This window comes from Syngnathoides biaculeatus, chromosome 2 (genome assembly GCF_019802595.1).
Source record: "Syngnathoides biaculeatus isolate LvHL_M chromosome 2, ASM1980259v1, whole genome shotgun sequence".
NCBI lineage: Eukaryota > Metazoa > Chordata > Actinopteri > Syngnathiformes > Syngnathidae > Syngnathoides > Syngnathoides biaculeatus.
Window position 1 is genome coordinate 9,428,482 of NC_084641.1, and position 16,836 is coordinate 9,445,317.

The 16,836-nt window shown below is 40.9% G+C and overlaps 1 protein-coding gene across 1 annotated transcript in view; it reads left to right on the forward strand.

Moving 5' to 3' along the window:
• LOC133494407 (prickle-like protein 2) overlaps nucleotides 1-16,836 on the forward strand; it is a 32,793-nt gene that overhangs the window by 12,367 nt on the left and 3,590 nt on the right. Inside the window, exons 2-8 of the mRNA XM_061808210.1 lie at nucleotides 9,407-9,581; nucleotides 11,142-11,255; nucleotides 11,452-11,589; nucleotides 13,100-13,303; nucleotides 14,555-14,741; nucleotides 15,121-15,275; nucleotides 15,983-16,796. Coding sequence (XP_061664194.1) covers nucleotides 9,450-9,581; nucleotides 11,142-11,255; nucleotides 11,452-11,589; nucleotides 13,100-13,303; nucleotides 14,555-14,741; nucleotides 15,121-15,275; nucleotides 15,983-16,796 — 1,744 coding nt within the window. The 5' untranslated portion in view covers nucleotides 9,407-9,449. The remainder of the gene's footprint in view (nucleotides 1-9,406; nucleotides 9,582-11,141; nucleotides 11,256-11,451; nucleotides 11,590-13,099; nucleotides 13,304-14,554; nucleotides 14,742-15,120; nucleotides 15,276-15,982; nucleotides 16,797-16,836) is intronic.

Genomic DNA, 16,836 nt, shown 5'->3' on the forward strand with positions numbered 1-16,836 from the left:
ACTCTACCTTCGCTATCGTTGGGCAACAGGCAATGTACACTTTGAACTGGTCGCCAGGCACTCGCTGGGCACATATAAGCAGACAACCATTCGCACTCACATGTACAACTACAGGCAATTTGAAGTCCTCGGTGAACCTAACCTGCATAGTTTTGGATGTGGCAGGAAACCAGATGACCCAAAGAAAACCCATGCACTGCAGGACATACAAACACCACACAGGTGAGACCAGATTTCAACCTGTGTAACCAGAGTTGGACACTAACCAGTCGTGCACCGTGCCGCCCCATGAAAGCAGTCTCAGTAAATGATCAATACAATTATACTTTGAAAGTCCAAAACAACAATGAAAGTTCAATTCTTTATTCATTATCTTTATCGCTGTCCGCATACGGCGGGAACGTCATTCCCTTTTCTCCACATGTACAGCAATATACAGTTTGAAGAATATGTGCCTGGAACTATTGTTATATTGGATGTTTTAACGTGCTTATACAATGTTCACGTACCAAAATTAATGGTTTTAAGAGATCCAAGTCCCACCATTTCAATGCTAACTTTTTCATTTGTTCTGTGTTAGCGTTGAGCTTGCAATTTTTGCGAACAAAAACAAAGAAAGGAAGGCTGTGATGTATATGAACAGTTGGTGTAAATATTTTGTTCCCCGACTCCGGTTTTACAGTTAATTTCAACTGGAGTGTTCATAAACGAAACAAATCACAAATCATTCGTGAGTCCTCCTTGCTATTATATTAGCACCTTAGCAACTTGCTGTCATGACCACGTGGGATCTTCATGCCATCTGGGTGCTGTTGGATTGAAGTTCTGGAATGGAGCATGGACCAGACTGCTTGTATTAAGGTGTCAAATCTGAGATATTAGATCCCATCCGCTCGGATACTCATCTTTCTTGCTGACATCAGACCGATTTCTGATCTCAGAGATCAAATGGGACAGCCCAAATAATTAAATTTAGAGCAAAACCTCCGAATAATACTGTATATAATACTGTATCTTGACCATTACCACAGCACCCTAAAATGCATATGTGCATCCATCTATCCATCCATCCATTTTCCCTAGCCCTTATCCCCACCTGGGTTGTGGGCATCCTGGTGGTGGTGGAAAGAAATAACCATTCACACACACTTTCACATGGGCAATTTATGGGCTTCAATCCACCTACTGTGGGTTTTTGGGATGTGGGAGGAAACCGGAACACGCCAGAACTATGAGGCAGATGTGTTAACCACTAGTCCACCATGCCACCTGTTTATGTGGAATACTCTATGATTAGATCCTTATTTAAGGGTTGTTGCTGTTTCTTTTTTGTCTAGTATCCAAGCTCATTATTGATGTTCAAATGGTGTGCATCATGTTATGGCGACTTACAATAATTTAACATCCATCCATCCATTTTCTTAGCCGCTTATGCTCAGAAGGGTCACGGGGAGTGCTGGACCCAATCACCGCTGTCATCGGTCAGGAGGCGGGGTACACCCTGAACTGGTTGCCAGCCACACTCACAATCACACCTAGGGGCAATTTAGAGTGTCCCATTTATGTTGCATGTTTTTGGGATGTGGGAGGAAACCAGAGTGAAAAAACCCACGCAGGCACTGGGAGAACATGCAAAGGCCACACAGGCAGGTCCGGGATTGAACCAGGGACCTCAAAACTGTGAGGCCAACGCTTTCCAGCTGCTCCACCGTGCCGCCAATAATTTAACATGTCAACAATGAAAATCATTTGCACTTGGTCCAACTCTATTTTAATAAAAGGTGGTCATGACAGTAGTGTTTGTAAAGGTGAGTATTTTAGGTGGTAGTTGGAGTTAAAAGTTTACCAACCAGTGGTCTTTACCTAAAAAAGATATAATTTAGATGGTTTTGTCCCCCCCTCAAAAAAGCCTCTTCAAATCTTCAAATATACAGTATACATACTGTGAGTGTTTGTCTAATAAAATAATGAAAAAATAATATGGAAGCTGAGACATGTATATTCAAATTCAACTGAGTGTAATTGCTTATTATGAACTGTAAAAATAAGCCACCAAAGGTAGACTTTCTAGATAAAAAACTAAGTTAAACCCTATTGCTTCTATTACAGCTCCTGTGCTACCGCATATAATTAAGGAATGTTTTAATAAAAACGTTTCCAGGCAAGGGTGGAAAATCTGTAAAGTGGTCACAATACCTAAAGATTAAAAACAAAAACTCTTTCTCTGGTTAAAATACTCCACCAATTTATTATCTCTAATGGCGGAAGTAATAGAGAGAATAGTGTATTAGCAAGTTCAATCTTATTTCCTAAATAATAAATTCATATAAAATTTTCAGCATGCATGTAGAGAAAAAAAAGAACACCAGCCACAGCCTTGTGGCAGATCCTCGATGAAGCTAAAGATGACAGAAAAAATACGAGCAATATTGCTGCCGCATAGGACATCATACATGATAAGTTACTGTTACAAAAATTTACATTTTAATCTTTTTTTTCTCTGTAGCTGGATCACAATGGTACCTCAGGGGAAGCTGGTTTAGGCCGCTCAAGACTTGATTGAAAACTGACCGATGATGTCCAATTTTTAGTTGTCATGGTATACAGTAAACTGGCCAGTAATTGGTCTCTTATCAAAATTTGTCCAAAGTACCTCTCACCAAAAATCGTGGTACAAATAATTCAGTCATTATTTTATTTGTATTTCCTTCTACAATATAAAAAAAAACAACTGCAGTTGGTGCAGGATAAAGCTGCACATGTTGCGTTCTCATATAGGTACAGGTTAAATATTGGGAAAAATGGACGAAAATCTCACATGGTTTGATGTCAAAAACTGATTTTTATACGCGTGTATGATTTTCCTATGAAATTTCTTAACAGAAACAGCTTCAAATACTGTATATACTTTCTATGAAAAGCTCTCCTTCAGTACGGATGTACATCACAACTCAAGCAGCCACGCTATGACGGAACACTTCTTTCATCCCAAAGTAAAGATAAACTCAGCGCTCCGTCGTAAATAGAGCAACGCACCAATGGAACTTGCACCCAAATTATATTCAATAACATAATATTCTGGATCCTACGGTTGGCTGGAAAACCAGTTCAGGGTGTACCCCGCCTCCTGCCCTTTGACAGCTGGGATAGGCTCCAGGACTCCCGCGACCCTCGTGAGGATAAGCGGCTAAGAAAATGGATGGATGGATGGATGGATGGATGGATGGATGGATGGATGGATGGATGGATAATGGCTAGTTCGGAAAATCACTTCAAGAATGTTATATCCTCAGAAACTTCAGTAGCTGATGTGAATTTAGAATCCCATGGCGATGAAATGGCCTTGCTGAGTTGTAATGTCTTTGTCTTGTTCCTATTTTGTTTAAGTTGGATGTAATTGTTGAAATGTTTATGTTAGAGGAATGTGTCCATTGTTTTATAAGAGTGTAATGTTTTGGATTCCATATTTTATTGTCGCAATGTAAATTGCAGACCCCGGGAAAAAATAGCTTAACAGCTGATGCTTAAGATAATGCGGAACCGAATAAAACTACCAAACAAAGTTTCCTGATAAATATGGAGAGACAGTTTTTTCATATTTTTCTGCTTCTGAAAATGTAATGGATGGCTGTTTAGTACACAATACAACTAAACATATTATAAATCTAAGTCATGTATAATATTGCACAACAGCAACAGTATTTCATATTGCATTGGGATTTGGATTCATAGTGTTCTGTCAGTGTAAGAGTAATAATAATGGAACGCGCCAATAATAACATTAAATTCACAAGTGCACGTTAATAATCCCGAATGTTGCTGAATCTTCATCAGAAGTGGCCCGATACATTTTTGTGTTGGATTGATAATTACACACAGCAGTTGTTGACAATGGAGTAATTGCCGACATGCGGCTAGGAAATTATCTGACAACCCATAAGTCGGCAGTGTGATTTGCGTCCTCTTTTTTGTGTGTGGCAGTCTGGAACCCGTGCAGTCACTTGAAAGTTACCAAAGTTAAGCGACTTGGTGTTCAAGCACAAAGTGCGATATGATCCATATAACACTCAAGTCAATAACGTGATTCACATGTTAAAAGGGAAAGTTTGCAGCGTAAAACTGCTAGCAAGATTCCAATATAGCCTCACTCGACTAATTATAATTATGATACGATTACAAATCAAATTTTAAGGACATGCAGCGCTCTCAGCATGAGGAGGTAAAATGCAACTTTTGGTCAGGTTGTGTGCTTCAGCTAAGCACCTCCTCTAATGTCAGCTTTTACATAAATAAGAGCTTTTTTTCTCCATCTCTTTCTCTCATGCACACCCACACAGAGGCTGTCAGAGGCACTTGAGGATGGGAGGAGGAAGGAGGGAGGGAGGGAGGGAGGGAGGTGGGTGGGTGAAGCATGACACGTGAAAAGGGAGCAGCGTTGCTCATAACGCTGCATCTACAGGCCTCTCTCCATTGTTTTTCTTCTTTGCGCCGCCCCCCCCCCCTTTTCCATGCACATGCAAAATGTGTTCCGCCGCCTTTTCTCTCGCAGAAATTCCCGCTATTGTAGATTTTTGTTGTGGTTGTTGTTTTAAAAACCTTATTATCCCATGCATCGCTTCTCCCCTCTGGCTCAAAGATAATGATTAATTGCCGTTAATTTATGTGTAAATGAAGGCGGTGCTGATTGGGCCGAATGGAAGGTGAAGCAAATCGTGATGAATCTGAAGATTTATTACGTGTAAAACATGACACGCTTCTGACGTCTACATCATTCATTATAGAGAGGCATTTTTGCAGTTCTCTCTGTCAACGCATACATGTCTTCACATACCAAAATGATGCACACCAAGTGGTTGCTACGGCAACTCAGCTTTTTCCGTCCCTCCCCAACTGATCCACCATCTCTACTATCTCACTAACGTCCAGTTTAGATGAGCAGTGATCTACAGTCAGTGGTCAAAGCACAGCCTTCAAAGGAATTGATCCCTTTTTAATCAACTACTATTTCATATTCAAATGATTTTCCCCAAACTCATCATTATCTATTTCGCCTAAATTATTTTTACAATCCCTGGAACGCGAGTCAATGAATGATTGTAATTATGCAGTAGCATCACAAAATGGTAATCCACTAAATTCAATTTTCAACTCCAGTTTATTTTATAACCCGAAACCACAAGTCTCAAAGGTCATCACACTAACTAATTTCCAAATCTAAAAATACCATCACAACAACAACACATCCAACAATACAACACATGTAATGGTGAGATACGAGTGACCCAGCATATGCGCTTTTGGAGCTACGAGCCGAGCCGTCCTTCAGCAAATTATTGTTCTGGCCTGTGAGCAGAAATTTGAGATCCGAGCGTCCAGCAGTAAAGTCAATTAACTCACTTCACCACAAGCAGCTGTTTGGCAGATAGCAAACCATTTTGCAACGAAAAAGTGTACTATTTAAACAATCACATCACTTTGCTTGTAACTCAGCTAGTTTAGAGCTAACATATAGGGGGAAACGCCATAGATGGGCTAACGAATAGCAGCTATGGGGCGGTGCAATATCGCTTTCATGAACACAAAGAGTGCCGGAATACATGTAGACAGACAATATAGAAAGGGTCACAGACATACGTGCGTTATACTTTGTGCGTTATGATACTGCTGCTTACAAGGTAACTCAAAAGAGTTATGGCAAGCTTCCTCGTTTGTGTTGGTGGACAATGTGCATAGATAGATAGATAGATAGATAGATAGATAGATAGATAGATAGATATAGATAGATAGATAGATAGATAGATAGATAGATAGATAGATAGATAGATAGATAGATAGATAGATAGATAGATACCATGTGACTTTTGGGGGGGGGTTTGAGTTATGCAACCATAGACTATTGGTTTATTGGTTCTGAACTTTCTAAATGCAGTAGTGAATCATAACAACAAATTGGAAAGCTCTTGAGTGATTCAAGACAGTAATGCTCCAGTTATTTTAAGTGTTATTGTTGTATGAGTGAATCTAGTGCATAAATGCCAACAAAAGTCATCTCGGGGCACAAAACTGCTTTTAATTGCAATGATGATTAATGTAGTTGAGTTGATGTACGCATCCTAAGAGGCAGAAGTTATACTTGGCATGAATTAAACGCAAATCTGTGCAGATTCTTGTATCATTTATCTCATGTCAACTTTATATACACACATATACAGTCTATCTATACATTTTTCAAAAGCCAAAGGGTGCAAATTCCCAAGAAACCATATTCATGTATTCTGAGCAAGGCCCTGCCATTCCAAATGAGCACCTGTTGTAATTTACAGAAAACAAACAAATAATGGTCAAAATGCAAAAAAAGGACCAATGTTTTTATGGTCTCTTCATGTTTTGTTGTTCTTGTTTTTTTTTTGTGGCCTTCGTTTCTTTTTGTTTTGTCCATTTATTGCCATACTTGTTTTTATTAGATTATTGGATACATTAGAGCTGCTCATCGCATTTCATTGCTCAGTACAGGCATAGAAATGAAAATAAATATTAGGGTTATTAAATCCCAACATAATTCTCTTAATTTATTTTTAAAATCCCAGATAAAACAGGTTCAAACAAATGTGTAGAAAAAAGGAGCACTTTTTCAACTCTCTGGCAAATAGGCAGGAACTTGAGCAGCTCCTCGTGGCTATGTGTGCGTGTGCCTAAATAGAAGTGTCATAACGGTAAAACCCTGATAGTCGATCTGTCTAATTAGTCAACAAATCTATTTTTTTATGGCCAGCTTTCATTCGATCTTAATTAGTCCCGCTAAAAGCAACAGTAATTTGAAGTCGCCGATGTCATTACACTTAGCCATGTTAGAGGTTTGAAATTTTGTACGTCCCGAGAATGCAGTCTAATAACACCTGTTCACAAAAAGATAAGTTTTATGCTAAGCCAGGCCAGGCACACATCATTGAAGCTTGTGAAGACAGTAATTCTCCAACAAAAGTAGCTTTCCAACACTAAATGTAATTCTTGACAATATTACAACAACAACAAAATATTGCATGCTTGTCTGACAGTTGTTGAAATCCAACAGCAGCTGCAGAACGTGCAGCTTCTTTGCTGATGACGCAACAACATTATTTGCTGATCAAAGGTTATCAGGTGTCATTTTTAGAACAATTACTTTCAAAAACAGGTGTACTGCACGTGAATGCCAATAATTCAATTTACTGACACAAGCTCAGACAAAAGTGGAGGTGAAAGTCTGTTGAAAGTAAACGTGTGAAGACATTCATTTGTTTTTGTTCCCTCGCCGCTGGGGGATCTGAGTTGCATTTTGGCAATTGTAGTCACGTTTGAGCTGACGTGAAGCTGCCAAACAGGCAGTCGAGTTGCCAGAGGGTCCACTCGCATTGCACCGAAGAAGAACAGCCTCGGGCTCAAGGTTGCAAACCTGCAATCTTCCCTGACAAAAAAAAAAAAAAAAAAAGCACCATCCATGCGAGAGGGATAAACACTTCTCAGCTTTACTTGGACACAGGCAGAAAGATTTGCTGTTAACAGGGAATTTTTTGCAGGCACATTTGCAGAGAATGCTTTGATTGCTGTTTAATTTCCAACATTGTGTGCTACACTGCATAACCTGCATTTAGCTGCTCTCCAAAACGACCACACAAGGCCTACTTCAGAGTTGAAGGATTTGTGAACCACAAGTAGAGGCAGAGTCACGGAGGCTTGTTTTTGTTTGTGAGCTCCTTGATTGGCTTTCAATACGCCGCGTACTGTGAAAATGATTTTCATTTTCATATTTTGGGGGAGTCATACTGAGGCACACCTCCACCAAGAACAAATTGTTAACAATAGCGAGGACAAATTCTACCTCTTCACTTTTGTATTAATGATCCCTCCAATAGCCATAGAAATTGCTGTACTGTAGGGATTTTTTTTGGGGGGGGGTTGCATGTAAAATCTTGTGAGCATACAAACACAACAAAGAACATTAACTCGTTGGCAGAGGCAAACATACAGAATCTGTTCACTTTTTTGTAATTAGACTGTACTTATCTTATTCTACATCCGTTTTATCCAGGAAAAAGCATGATTCTATCCTCCATCCACATTTCTTAACTGATTCAAACCATTCAACGGATTCACAACATCTTCTGAACCATTCCCACTTGCCTATTTCCCCCAGTTTTCCAAATAATATTTCAAATTGACAAACGTCATACTATTCTTTCCCCTTTCAATAGCATTTGTTGACTTACTCAAATCATACCAACTTCAAAATTGTCAGCTCATTCCAGTTACAGTGCCTTGGGAACCACTCCGTTCCCCAAACTTACTACAATTTTCCAAAATAACATTCTCAAATTAAGTGATTTTTGGATTTTTCGTTCCAACTTTAAAATGTTATGCTCATTAATGTTCATCTAGGGAAATAGTCACATTCCCAAAATGTCATCCTCAACTGCACATAAGGCCAAACTCGCTGAAATTTCCGTTAACACGCTCTACATGTTTTTAGAATGTGGCAGGCAGCCGTACTACACAAAGAAAATGCAAACTCTACACGGGAAGGCTGGAATCGAGATTAGAACCAAACATCTGAGGCAAAATGGAGTGCACTACTCGGCCTGTGATGTTGAAGAGGAGAATTGTTCAGTAAAATGTGAATTCCAGGCCAAGAGTCCTGTTTCCCAACCTTTTTGAGCCAAGGCACAAAATAATCTCACTGCTTACACCAAAGAAAAAGCACTCCAAAGTTTGTATACTAAATGAATAATTACATCTCAATTTACTCACAAAAGGACACAAAACTGTGATCCTCAGAGCAAGCCGTCATTTATTAGGGTTAATGCACCTTCTGCCAATTAATGGGAACGCATTCCATTATTTTCCTGTCACTATATGTCGCTAGCAGAGATAGATAGAAAAAGCTAGAGATTTTTTTTTTCTACAAATGGAGTGAAATTGGATCATTTTCTGTGGCGCCCCTAATGGCATCGCAGATCTTGCATCATCTCATGATGAAGCTGCAGATTGCAATCACTTCGTGATCCTGCCTCGTCCTCCCTTGTTGTAGTTATAATTGTTTGGACCGATCATCAGCTTTTCGTCACATTTTAAAGTCCATCTTCTCTCTTCTTTGATGGCCAACCACTGCATCTGCACCAGCAATCTTAATCTGCGCATTTAATGTAAGACCGCAAACCGCTCCTTTGTGGACATCTTAGTGGACATCTGTAGAACTGGCTGCACAAAATGGTGTATATCATTTTTGTCATACAACCCAGTGTGGTCGACATTTTACTGTGTTAACTGAGAAGAGAAGATAAACACTCAAGCACTGCCATATTCTCTCCTTTTTGGTTTTGGTACTTTTGATTTCCTTCTCGCTTGTTTTTTTTCCCCCCCCCGGTAACAGGTGTCTGAGCAACGCGTGTGCAACAGAGCATGTTGTGACAGCCATGTCTCTGGAGATGGAGAAGACCATCACCAAGCTGATGTACGACTTCCAGAGGAACTCGACCTCTGATGATGACTCCGGTTGCGCTCTGGAGGAATATGCCTGGGTCCCCCCGGGCCTCAGTCCAGAACAGGTACACGGTCCGGTTTTCCCCTTACATATCTTCAACTCAGGCGCTCACAGCTCAGGTCACATCTGACAATCCTGCACGCTCCATTAGCTAATCTGGTTCTGTGCTGGAGCCAGACTGTAAAAAATTTAACTAAATCAGGAAGAGAAATGTAATTATTTGGGGCGACCAGTGGCATTTTCCCAATAACACTAAGATGGTTCATTCACTGATTTCGTTCATAGTGTGTTAAGAGTCTTCAGGGAGTGACTAGGATGGGGAAGGGTCAAACAAATCACTGCATTAAACCTGTCGGCTTATCGGTGGAAGAATAACTGGAAATGCTTTTTTTTTTTTAGCTGACAATGTGCGGGGACATTCAGGCAAAGCGACAAGCGTGGCCAGATGTTAAAAAGCAACCCTGTACTGACTGACTGATTACAGTGTTTGAACAAACGCTGTCTGGATCATTCTCCTGAAAAAAAAAAGGGGGGGGGGAGCAAGAAACAACAGTATAATTTGAACAAGCTAAAAATGAAAGCCATCACTTCAGAAATGAATTGATGATCCCTTCTTTCAGTGTGATTCTGTCTGTTTAAGTCGCTTTTCGAAATGAAACCCAAAGGAATGAAAGTCACCGAATGTTTGGATACATTTAATTGAAAATGTGTGTTAATGGGTTTATGCGTTCAGGTTCCACAATTAGCTCATTTGCAGTTTCAATTCCTTTTAATTGTATGCATGACCAAGCTCATTTCATTGATCGCAGGGGAAGAAGATAGACAAGATGTTGCTTTCATCAGTTGTGACATTTGATAAACAGGTTTTCTTCAACCATGGGGAGGCATTATGAAAATATGATAAGGTTTTGTTTTGTTTCACATTCCCGGTCAGGCGTGGAAAAAAAAAAAGCTGCAGCGTCTCTCATCCAACAGGAGAAAGTCGTGGTGCAGCGATAAAATTATTTCTAGACTGGCCTACAGGATTATCACCTCATTGGTGAGCCATTAGTCTCACAAGCATTTCTAACTCCAATTAAATGCAATTCATTTCAAGTGCCACAAAAGAGTGGAAAAATTACTCTGAATTCGTCCTCCTGAGAGAGGTTTTTCTAAAGGGATTTGGGAAATGCTCACTTCTACACTTTCTATGGGAATAAATTATAATTGATGGATTTTATTGTGAAATTTTGGGTTACTATTGTAAGTGGTATAGAAACCGACAGATGATGGATTAAACACGGATACTATATTTAGGCAAGCGGTGTTGGTTGTACTGTGAGAACATTTTAAAGAGCATTTAGTTTCCCTTAAAAGCAGCACTTTATTCCTGCTAATTCACATTTGTTCCCAATTTCCGTTTCATTGATTGGATCACTAATTTTCTGTCAATAGCAGCAGCGGGGGTGGGGGGAGTGGGGGTTGTAAAAACGTACTTTGGCTCCTTTTTCTTCATCATCACCGTTAAAACAGCTTGGGCATGAAATGATCACCCAGAAAGTATGCGTACGTCTTTTTGAGCTTGTGTCATTTAGAACTGATTTACATTTCCTGTAAATAATAGACAACCTCTTGTCTGCATCAGGTGCATCAGTATTACAACTCCTTTCCTGAAGAGAAGGTTCCATACATTAACAGCCCTGGGGAGAAATATCGCATCAAACAATTGCTTCATCAGTTGCCCCCACACGATAATGAGGTAAAACGTAACCGCAAAATCCTTTCTACTCTTTGTAAACCATTGACTGTTGCCAACATTATAGTGTTCTGTCGTATATCGTGGTTCATATTTATAACTGATGTTGGGGGAGAGGACTTGTCCGGAACATAACCCCGGCTATAAACAAGGGAGTACTGTACTGTACTGCCACTTATTTTTCAATGATTCGGTTCAGGTTCGTTATTGTCACTCCTTGGATGAGGAAGAGAAAAGAGAACTGAAGCTGTTCAGCAACCAGCGCAAGAAGGACAACCTGGGCAGAGGCAACGTCCGTCCTTTCCCCTTAACCGTTAATGGCGGCATCTGTGATAAGGTATGAAGAATCCGAATGGCTTGTTATCAACCCCATGTCATTTACAACAATGTAATTAAGGAACAATGTATTTATTTTCCCATTCCAAAATATATTCTTTATATCTTTCACTAGATAAGTGAATGTGAATTGATGCATGGAGGAGTTTTTAAATGGAAAAAAAATGTTTTTTTTTTCATTTAATTTGATACTATTACCACCATAGATTTCAATATTGATACCAATCTTTTTTTTTCAGTTAAAATATTATCACACTTATCATATGACATTTACTGGGCATTTTTTTAACAATGTATTATTATAATAACTATTACAACAAAAGGTCAACTAAATTGTTCAGCTTTTAATATGCTTTTGCTTCTTACTTCTTTATCCACAGAGACCTAATTAAATCAAGATTTTATAACCTGGCTCAATCAAGTGTTCAGATTCCCGAAAGTATAAGCCTTTTCCCCCAAATTTTGCATTACTGCACTGTTACAAATGCTATAAGGTTTTGATAACGGTGACTAAAAAACAACACCATCAAATGAACTTTACTATTCATGCCCTAAACGGTCCAGAGAATCTCTTATCTCAGCTTGGTGCTCATCTGGCCATGACGTCACTCTGTTACACACAAGCTACAGTCAAAGTTTCTTGGGAAAAGGTATACGCATGGCACGTTTCATACACAATGTGCTTTACATAATTAAAAGCATTTAAAAACAGAGCTATGATTTTTTTGTTCCGGTGAGGACCTGAGTTGCTAAACATGAAAACTTGGTGTGGCGTCACCCAAAATCCCGTGAAGCGGTGGCGGCAGTAGCGAATTACAGTAAAGTCACTTTGAAATACTGTGGTAAATAACTGTAGACTTAATAAGTACGCCTAAAAGTGTCAGTGTAAGCAGAATGTTCCTTCTGTCTGTTTTAAAGTAATCAAAATTGAATAGACTTATCACTTCACCTGAAAAGTGTCACGTTTGAAGTAGATTGTGATCATAATCTTTTAGGGATGAAAAAAACAGACGCAACACAAGCATTGTCTTTTATCACAAGATGAGTACGACAGTCTCCGTAATTTAATACACTTTGCCTTTGTGCAAAGTTTTAGCAAACTAGCGTAGTGCACAAGACTGGCCCTTAAGTGGATTTTGTCTTTGTTTCTTTCTCCGGCTCCCGAGACGTGCGGCCTTCAGGTGTTTGAACAAACAACTTGTGTTGCTGCCGTGGAAAAGTGTTGAGTCACGCACTTGGCAATTTGCCCTCACGCTCTCAAGTGGTGTTAAATAACCCCACACCGCAGTTCTGGCAGTGCTTTGTCATGCCACGTGCAGTAATTGAAGTAAGCTATCCAAAACAGTTGAACGTGACCAGTTCTTATTTGTTAGCTGATTATTAATATATCTGTTTGGTCATGGTGAACGTCCTAAGAGCCTAAATTCTCGACACGTATTGCATATTCTTATCCCCCACTATTTGTCATGAAATTGTATAACCTTTTGCTTCCCTGCTTTCGTCCCCCGCAGTGCGGGGGTCAGATCCAAGGAGGCGACATTGTGGTGTTTGCCGCCAGGGCAGTTCATGGAAAATGGTGGCACCCAAATTGCTTCGTCTGCTGCATGTGCGAGGAAATGTTGGTGGATCTCATCTACTTCCACCAGGACGGCAAGCTCTACTGCGGCCGGCACCATGCCGAGAGGCTGAAGCCCCGCTGCTGTGCCTGTGATGAGGTGCGTCTCTTTGGGCCTGGTGCCCTTCGCCGTTGGAAACGGCTGAATGCTCGCGAGCTCAGATACTTGGAACTGCTTGGAACGGGTCTGCTGTCCATAGATGGCACAGTGTTGGTGTTCTGTTCAGAAAATCTGCTTGTGTTTTTATGTACCGTATGTGAGGCAAGCAGGCGAGTCACGACAACAAATTGTCCACGTCCCTTTTCACTCATTAAAGTCTTGTAATAAGAAGAAGACTCGTTTTATACCGACGGCGACGAGTGGGGAGTAGATCTGCCTACCAGTTCTGAGGGTGGGGTTTTGGATCTGGGCTCTGGTCCTTCTCATTGGGGATTGCATATTCTGCCTATACGTGCGAAGGTTTTCTCCAGGTGCTTTATTTAGCCTTCTCTCGTATTCCAAAAGCATTCATGATGTCAAGGTTCTAAATAGTCTATAGGTGTGAATGTGAGTTCCAATGCTTGTTTGGCTATTTGAGAAATTCAAACGCGAAAGGCAATTTTCTCCAATTTTTTGAAAAATTAAGTAAAATTTCTTTATTCCTTGATGCAGGTTGAGGCTAAAAAAACAACAACAAAAGATTAGAGGTGCTCTAAGATATAAATTAGGCAATTATTTAATTGGCTAGTTTAGAAAAAAAGGAATTTTATAGATGTATACGATACAATTCTATCGTAAAACCAGACAACTATAAGAAAAGTCGCTAAGTTTCACAAGACTATAAAATCACACAGGACCTGATCACAAATACCAATCCCACCATTCAGTTTCATGACATCATATTTCTTGAACTTTTTCCACACTAATGATAAATACACTCACTTTCAAGCACAAGTGAACCTTACATTCGTGAATGATAAATAAAAGTCACAGACGTGTTTGAAGATGTATGTGAAGAGTGACAAGTTTAAAATGTTCGGAATACATAAGGGCTCTATGGAGATGAGCCATTCTGCAGCAGAAATGTGTCCAACACTTGTCAATTTCTGAAATAAAGCCTATAATCTCAACAAATTGCTTTTTTTTTTACTAGGCAGGATGAGTAAATGAAACATTAAATAGTACTTTCATGAGCAGTCAGAGTCTTTTCATGTTAACGGTGCTTGTCTGGTTTTACGCGTTCACTTGTCACATATGCCCTGCGATTAGCTGAAAAAATGAAAATGAATGTAAAGAAGGAGTGTGTGGCGGCAACGTTTCCCTGGGGATCCAAGTGATCTTTGAATAAAATTGAACGCATTGTCCACGCAGATCATCTTTGCTGATGAGTGCACTGAGGCGGAGGGCAGACACTGGCACATGAAGCACTTCTGCTGCTACGAGTGCGAGACCACGCTTGGGGGCCAACGTTACATCATGAAGGATGGACGGCCACACTGCTGCAACTGCTTCGAGTCACTTTATGCAGAGTACTGCGATGCATGTGGAGAACATATAGGTAAGAAAAATAACCTTACCTGTTACCAAGATGTGATTATTTTGACACTCACACCAGAGAAATCCTCTTAACAGATGGCTATACCACTGCTGTGTGGAGGTGGAGTCAGTACATCGACCCCACCGTGTATCCAGAAGGGTTCTGTGAAAGATTATTACTTGTTTGAGATAAACAGTAAAGATAGAGACATGCACTGTATTTGCCATTCGCTAGAAGCAGAGATATCACAAACGTCTCTCTTGAAGAGACATAAAAAAAGTCCCATCCATTTGACTAAAGACTTAACTTTAATGAACTGTAATCGCCGCCGTCCTAGTTACTACTGTAAGACTTTGACGCTCGAACTTCTATTGTGATCTGTTGTGTGTGGTCACTAAAGGCATTGACCAAGGCCAGATGACATATGATGGACAGCACTGGCACGCGACTGAAGAATGTTTTTGTTGCGCTCATTGCAAACGTTCTCTACTCGGCCGTCCCTTCCTGCCAAAGCAGGGACAGATCTTCTGCTCACGATCCTGTAGCGCTGGACAGGTAAATAAAGCCATTTACACATTGATACTACATTGACTCCACTGCAGTGTTTTTCAACCTCTATTGAGCAAGACGTCTCTTTTACATTAGAACATTTCATTGCACACCACCAAATTTAAACATCGATTGCATGAATAGCAGTAAGTGGAGGCACAGGTTGTTCTGCCTGATAATATACTGTCTATCACTGATATCCAGTAGTTGAGCAAACATAACCTTTTCATTGTAAATGGATTAGATTTGCTCATCCATTTTGCATACAGCTTATCCTCACTAAGGTCGAGGGCGTGCTGTAGTTTATCCCAGCTAACTTCGGGAGGGTAAGAAAGGATGCACCCTGGACGGGTAGCGAGCCAGTTGCAGGGCATATGTAACCGACCATTCACACTCACTTACGGGAAATTTTCAATTAATTTACCATGCGTGTTTTTCGGATGTGGGATGAAACAGGGGAGTACCCAGAGAAAACCCATGCAGGCACGGGGAGAACACTCAGACCCCACGACAGGAAAGCCCTATTTGAACTTGGGTGCTCAGAATCGTGAGGCAGATGTGCTAACTCGCCGGATGATAATTGAAGAAAAAATATTGGATAATTTTCTGCAGCACACCTGATGATTCACAAAGCACACTAATGTGGTTGGGAATCATTGCTTTTGAGAGTCACATTTATTTGCAGTTGCTAATTGTTTTGTTGTTTGAATCAGGATCCCGATGAGTCTGATTCGTCAGACTCTGCCTTCCAGAGCGCCCGATCCCGTGAGTCTCGCCACAGCACCAAAATTGGCAAAAAGGAGCGCAGGAATGCAGAGCAAGAGCGAAGGAGTGTTGAGGCCCGCCAATCAGCTCCTCCCCCCATGCCTGACCGTCTGTCCGCTGAAATTGATCCACTAACTGTTCAGATGGACCGTTTAAGTGTATCAGCCAGCCAGACCCCGAGCAGGACACCTAACCGCACTCCAAGTCGCACTCCAAGCCGCACTCCAAGTCGTGCTCCAAGCCTTAACCAGGTCTGGATGAGCCGAGATGACCCTTACGTTCCTGCTGCCTATGAGGGTCCCCAGCGGGAATCCTCTCCCACCCCGACATCAATTCATCTTCTGGGTCAGTGTAACGCTCGACAGGGCTACAATCCCACCTCAAATGTGCATCCTCCAGCCCAGAACCCCATCAACCCAGGAAAGCGGCCTGATTCCTGGGGGAAAGACCAAGGCAAAGCAAACAGGACACCAATGGCTGCCCTAAGGGGTCACTCCTTTAATGATAACTGGATGCAGCATAGCCAGGATGAGTTCCGGCCCAACAAGTTACGCACCCAAATGAGTTTCAACGAGATGTCAAGCCAGAACCAAGGATTTTCTGACAAAAGGAGCATTAGCCTCCATGGATTCCAGAGAGACGGGAGGCCCCCACTGACCAGAAGAAACCCCATCAGTGCCATGAGCTTCAATGAGCCACTGACTCCAGTGGAACAGACACCTCGCGGCTCCGTGGACTCCCTCACTGTGTCGAATGCTACAGGTAAAGAGTTTGCGTCTACAGTGAGTGCATTCTTTCATCA